The sequence below is a fragment of the Malus domestica genome, chromosome 05 (assembly GCF_042453785.1).
Source record: "Malus domestica chromosome 05, GDT2T_hap1".
In the NCBI taxonomy this organism is placed as follows: domain Eukaryota; kingdom Viridiplantae; phylum Streptophyta; class Magnoliopsida; order Rosales; family Rosaceae; genus Malus; species Malus domestica.
The window spans coordinates 21,388,446-21,395,213 of NC_091665.1; the positions used below are offsets into that span (position 1 = coordinate 21,388,446).

Here is a 6,768-nt window from a genome sequence, read left to right on the forward strand (position 1 = left end):
GGTTATCATACCCGTAGATGTTTTGCCCATCCTTAAGTGAGACTATTGGGGTTGGTTCCAACTACGCCCCCACCGAGCCGTCGGGAGTGGGTGGGTTTGTTGTTGAAGGTGGGATGGGAGGCATGGTTTTAGGAAGATTATAAAATCTCCATATAAACGTGCAGGGCAAAAAGTAATTGCCTCAGCTATTTCAATGTTAGTAAAAGGCAAGTGGCCTGTTATTAAAAAACAAGTGGTCTTTTACCACAGTGATGGAAATGTACTGAGTTTGTGCATAATATCATGAGTTTGAATTTTGTTGGTAACTAATCTAATGAAAACTATTGATTGGAAAGAAAAAAAAAAGAAAAAAAAAAGCAAGACAATAAGTGAAAGGGATATGATATTCACCCACCCTATTTTACTTCTCACACACCTTTTTAATTTTCGGCCGTCAGATCGGATGAATTGAAGAAGATCAACGGACATAAATTATCAAAGGGTGTGTGAGAAGTAAATTAAGGTGTGTGGATAGCACACTCCCGAAAAAGTACGTGGAGAAAACAAAAACTCAGTCTTTCCGTTATTTCACGTTCATCATGAAGAATTCATTAATGGGGAAAAAGAAGTCTGGACAACAAAATTAAGATCCTATATCCCCTCTTCCTCTTTTCTGCTTCGTCGGTAAAAACCTTAATCTCAATTTTTCTGCATAATAACAATAAGGTGCTCATCATCAAGTGCTCTCTACCGTTGCAGCGGACCGTTATTCTGTCTACCAAGAGGAAGCCTGCGAGCGCCTCTGCAGGTTTTTCTTCTCTTACCATATCAACACCGAAACCCATATAAACAAATAAATTAGTTGATAGATTGTGCTTTCTTATTCTTCAATTCTGGTGCTTGTATTGGTTTGGATGTATCCCAATTCTTTGATTTCGTTGGTTAGGAATTTCAATTTTCTTTGTGGTTGTGTCGTTATCAATTAGTCCAGGGATGAGTGCGAGGTAGGGACTAATGCTGAGGGTTTTTGCTTGCAGATAACTTTCGATTGTGGAATAGTTGTCAGATCAAACAGCCTGGAATTCATCACCGGATGGGGGTCGTCGCCCAAAAATAATGTGGATAGAGAGGTACTTAGACTGAGTATTTATCATTAATAAACAAAATTTAACACTCAATTTCATGAATGTAATTTTTTTATAAAAACTTTCAAATATAGCAAAAAACTTGCATGAATAGACCTAAATACCCTTAAAGTCCAAAACCCATTTACACAAAAAAAAAAAAGCCAGGACTCTTGAATAGATCTCCTCTACTTCGTTGCTCAAAGTGCGTGGCGAGTTGGTAATATCAAACTTGTGCAAGTCAGTTACTGATTTATTTGTAACTCATTGAACATGAGAGGTCAATGGAATTCTAGTGGGAGCCGTAAGGAAGCAACTCAACTGCTTCAAACTTTGAACTCTTCTTACTCCAAGAAGAATAGAATTGTAAAAGAGGTCATAAAGCAGATGAAAACTCCTGTCAAATCCTTGAACATAAATGGCTTGTCCGAATACAGAATCAACTATCTCATCTTCTTACTGTAATGCATGTCTTTGTACGGTTAATTAGCCTCTTGCTCCACTGAAATTACTCTAGACACCATATAACTCTAGTATTGAATGCCTATAAATTAAAACAATATAGTTTAGTGCATTCAACCCATTCGAATATACAAAAACCAAAGGAAATATATGATAAAAAAAATTGAAAATATGACCACATCAATGGATAATATTGTCTAACATTCGACAATATTATTCCCAATCAGCAACTCACATAGCCTACCAAATGATTTTTTTTTTCCTGAATTATTTGTGTTTTTATATATAGCTAGGAATTGTTCAATCACAGACAGACACCTGCGAAATCTCACCGACTTCATTCCAATTGACTTTTTTTTTTCTCATTGAAAACTACGTAGTTATGAAGAGGCCACAACTATGAATTTTTTCCATTACATTACTAACTACATCCTTATGTTTATTTGGTTTTAATTTTGAGGGTATTTAAGTTTATTTAAAGTGGATTTTCTGTTATTTTTGAAGGATTTTATAAAAAAAAACATTTATGAAATTTGATGTTAAATTTTGACTATTATCAATAGAAACTCCTAGGAGCCCGTGATTAAAAGAAAAGCCTATCTCGTGGGAAACGGCGAGGATAGAGGCTAGTAATTAAAACAATTAGTGGAGTGAACTTAAATAAGGTGTGGTATTTAAATAGAAAAACTCATGCGGTTAGGGTTGAAGTTAAGCTTACCTATGTTCCCGCCTATCTCCGTTCGCTCCCTAACTTCACCATATTACAAAACCCTAATAACTTCACCATATTACAAAACCCTAATTGGCTCTTCTGTCACTCTCACTCCTCTAGAATCAGTTAATCTAAATTAGCTTTTGACGCTTCGGAGCAATTTTGGGAAAAAGAAACTCATTTGGTTCACTGGCTTGGTACCCCATTGTTCTGAACAAAAGTGAAGTGAAATGACGGTAAGTTCTTTTCATAATTTCGTGCAATTTGCATTCTTTCCAGTCAATTGTTATTGTTGCGGCTCATGGTTTTTTTATTAGTGAAATACATCTGAAATTTTGTGTGCTTGTGGATTTGGTTGTTCTCGCGGTGGATTGAAATTATGGAAATCGTCTCTCCTTTTGAGTCCTTCGTTACTTCACATGAAAACGGTTGTATATTTTGTTGCACATTTCACGTTCTAGCTAAGCTCAAAATTTCTATTCTTGAGTTTTTAATCTACCGTCTGCCCCTAATTTTATTTTCAGCTCCATATATAGTAGTCTCGACCCACTACAATTTCATTTCCAACTGGATTGTAAGTTTGCAACCCTACCAAAAATTGAGTCTTTATCATATAGAAAGAAAAATGATCTTATCTCGACTTAAGCCAATCTGATTGAAAATTTAGTTAAAACTGGTATGTAAGCCATTGTATTACTCTCTGAATATTTTAGGAAAGCAAAGAAAAGCATCGGAGTCATGTTCGAAAGAGAAGTCAATATTGATCTAATATGAGAGTCATTCTTTTGTGCACGATTGAATGGGATTTAGGTACTACTCTCTCTCTCTCTCTCTCTCTCTCTCTCTCTCTCTGTGTTCACACTTAAACACACAAAGGTTACACATTATAAATGATATTTTGACATGACATGCCATTGTGTTAGATTAATGACTTCATGAAGCAAGGAAATCAGTCCAAGTCCTCTTTGAAAAGAAAGATGGAGTTGGACAGAATTAGCAACGTACCAAGTGATGTTATAAGACAAATTTTGTCAGGTTTGCCTATTAAGGAGGCAGTGAAGACAAGTGTTTTGTCAAGCAAATGGAGGTTCAACTCGGCTATGATTCCACATCTTGTGTTTGATTGTTTCTCGACTTCAGACCGTACATTTATTGAGAGCATTGTTGATCAAGTACTGGTACTTCATGTTGGCTCCATACTCACATTCAGGCTTTCTCATCCAGATATTGTAGCCACTAGTGCTATTGATCGTTGGATTCGTCATCTATCAAGAAATGCTATCAAACAGTTGGTGCTTGAAATTTTGGAAGGGGACACTTACAAGATTCCTTCATGTTTGTTTTCTTATCAATATTTGGTTCATTTAGAGTTATATAATTGTTTGCTAAAACCTCCTTCCACCTTCAAAGGCTTTGGGAGATTGAAGGTCCTTTGTCTTGATCTAGTTACAGTGGTTCAAGATGTGCTTGATAATCTGATTGTTTGCTGCCCTCTGCTTGAGAGATTGACTTTAACAAAATGTGATGGCTTTAATATTTTCAAGATTGATGCACCAAGTCTCAAATTCTTTGAGTATGACGGCTCTTTTGAGCATGTTAGTATTATGAATACGTTAAATCTTGCTGTAGTTTGCATTAATTTGGTCGGTGATGGCCTTACCTGGACTCGCCCTCTCAGTTCTAGCTATTTGGTCAATTTTCTTGCTCATCTGCTCCATATTCGAAGGCTCACAATTCAGTCTGAATTTTTAGCGGTAATGGATTATTTGGCTTCCTACTTTAATTTCATGACCATTTACCTGCCCATGGGTGTTTCAGCATATTCATTGAGTCTGATGCTTCCATTCTGCTCCAGTACTTGGCGGATGGTGACTTGCCAGTAAAGCTGCCAGAACCATACATGTATCTGAATTTTCTTTCTATGAGCATCTCCTTTCATATTTCGAAGGAAGTTTCAGCTGCTCAGTGCCTTCTGAGAAGCACTCCTGCTCTACAAAAACTCGAAATTGCCGTGAGTATTACTCTGCTGATTCGTCCAATATTCTTCTGGTATATAAAAAAAAAATTAAAAAAAAAAATTCAAACCAATGTGGCTCTACCGTAATGTAGTTTAGAGAGCTGATTTGTCAGAGTTCATGATTCTGATGCTATAGACCTTGTGCAGGCATTCGATGAGGATCAGCCTGTTGAGGAAGAAGTGAACTCTTGGTTAGATTGTTAGAGTTTTGAGACTCTTGTCCCACATTGGAGAAAACAAGATTCTCAATGATCTTTATATATGTTTTGTCCTCTACAATATTAGTTATGTGTTGGACCACTTGGAATGAGAATTGAGGTTTGGGCCATCATTTTGTGTGGATTGGACTTGATGATTATACTATAATATTAATATAAATTAATATTAATTAATTAGTTTTAATTTTCGAATTAAGTTTTTAATTAAAAACGTTTTGATTAATAGACACAACTCTTTGGAAAGAGTTGTATAGCTTCAGATACATCCAAAAGATATTTGAAGTAGTATGAAAGAACCTATATAACTGGAGTCCTCAGTTCCATTCCAGACATCTTTTCTTCCTCCTTGGTTCTGTACAAAATTTCCAGAGAGTAAACACACAAAGCAAATTCGCTAGAATTCTATAATCCAGTGTGGGTTGTAGAATTAGGTAGTTGAATCTTGGTCGAGCAGACGTTATAGAACCACAAGCACATGAGTGAGACGAAAATACTGTTCGAAGGACATAGCTTTCACGCTAGCCTCTACCATCTGTAATCAAGTTAGTAACATTAATTTCTGTAGTTATTGTGTAATTTTCGTTTTGTATAGCAAATATATTTTGGTTAATAAAATATTAGAATTTCTGTTATTTTTGTTTATTTCTGAATTGTTCTCCAACATAGATGACAATCAAGATTGCCTATTGACCCAACTGCGACTTGTTAAAATAACCAACATCTCTGGTATCAAAGCTGAACTAGATTTCATTGAATTCCTACTTTCAAGTTCACCTGTGCTCGAGAAAATGGCGGTTAAGCCTGCTTCTGACGATTGTTCTTCAGACCTATTGAAAAACATGATCCGGTTTAGGCGTGCCTCAGCGCATTGCGAGATAATCTACTTGGACCCATGATTCATCCATGAACATAGCGTCTAACAGGGATTGATTGCAGAAACAAGGTTTAAGAGGTTTTCACGATGCGGTCTTTTTGTTTTTCGGAATGACGTCTCGTATGGTGGTATCCCTTTTCACGAATTTTTTGTCTGTTTATTAGGAGGACTTGCTTGTAGAAACGAATGTGGGTTTACTAGTCTTTATAATGAATTTATTCCTGTCTGGTTTTTCTGAAGAATGATTCACTCTATGATTCACTCTTGCAATGATCTTTACATTTTCACTTCAATTTGATTTTTATCATATGCAATTATCTTAGGTCATAACATGAGTCTGTATGCTGCTTCAGTCACAAACATCTGTATGCTGCTTCAATCACAAACATTACTAGGAAAAACCATTTGCGTGACAGATGTTTGGGCGACAAAGCACCATTCGTCGTGCATATGGGCATTGCGCAACGAATATACACCTTCGTAGCAGAGCGGTGTTGTTTTGCGCGATGCAGAGATTCCTCGCGAAAGATGGTTTGCATGACGAACCAAAAAACCCCGTCACACAAAGTGAGTAAAAAAACACGGGTAAGTTATTTTTTGGTACAAAACAAATGTGTGACAAAATGTTTCTTGCGAAACACTTGCACGACGAAGGCTTCGTCGCACAAGGCAAGAAACCGATGTTCAATTTTTTCAGTCAAAGGATTCAATGCATGTGAATCAAATGAATCAATATCATATTTAATGCATTAGTATGCGCGACAAAACCTTTGTCGCACAAGGTTCCCTGGCTTCCTATAAATTTGCAGTTCCTCTCGCTACTCCTCACAATTTGTTTCGAAAACACTTTAGTTTTTTTCTAGATTATAATCTAGTTGTTATTTGAATTTTGGTACGATGGCCGACTGTGGTGCTCATTCGTCAAAGACAATCGATGGCGAAGGTTCCGGAAAAGGTATGCGTTGTAAATTTTGCATTTTGTATAAAGTATATATATAGCTTGAGTATATAAATATATATTTTGTTGATGGACAAGAAGAAGAGAGCTGCACCACGGGTTCGACACACTTATGGTGGGAGCCGCTACCGAATCACTTCTGCTGAATTACTAGGGGTTGTGAAGTTGGATATGCGCACCAAGTTTTGGTCTGACATTGGAGTATTGGTGGATGACAAATGTGGTGTGGATTGGAAGTCTTGGAGAACCATCCCCGAAGAGATGAAGACACATTTGATTGATGAGTTAGCTGTATGTGTTAAGTAATTAGTTAAATAATAATTATGTTTGTTAAATTTAATATATTACTGAGATTTTAATTTATTAATTTTCGCATAAAAACCTAATTGGGACATCAACAAAAGTAACCCAAATCTGATGAAGT

General features: G+C 36.4%; 1 protein-coding gene across 2 annotated transcripts; it reads left to right on the plus strand.

The window, feature by feature from the left end:
- Positions 1–580: 580 nt before the first annotated feature.
- LOC139196428 (F-box/FBD/LRR-repeat protein At1g13570-like) lies at positions 581–4,686 on the plus strand. 2 transcript variants are annotated; one of them, XM_070822368.1, is made up of 6 exons: positions 598–787; positions 1,017–1,109; positions 2,991–3,087; positions 3,201–4,031; positions 4,133–4,288; positions 4,442–4,686. In XM_070822368.1, exons 4-6 carry the CDS (start codon positions 3,213–3,215, stop codon positions 4,496–4,498), a joined length of 1,032 nt encoding a protein of 343 aa, XP_070678469.1. In that variant the 5' UTR covers positions 598–787; positions 1,017–1,109; positions 2,991–3,087; positions 3,201–3,212; the 3' UTR covers positions 4,499–4,686. The 2 variants fall into 2 exon arrangements, 1 of the variants encoding a protein (XP_070678469.1); XR_011581337.1 differs by lacking the exons at positions 2,991–3,087; positions 3,201–4,031; positions 4,133–4,288; positions 4,442–4,686 and having other exon boundaries at positions 581–663; positions 739–787; positions 1,017–1,217.
- Positions 4,687–6,768: the final 2,082 nt, after the last annotated feature.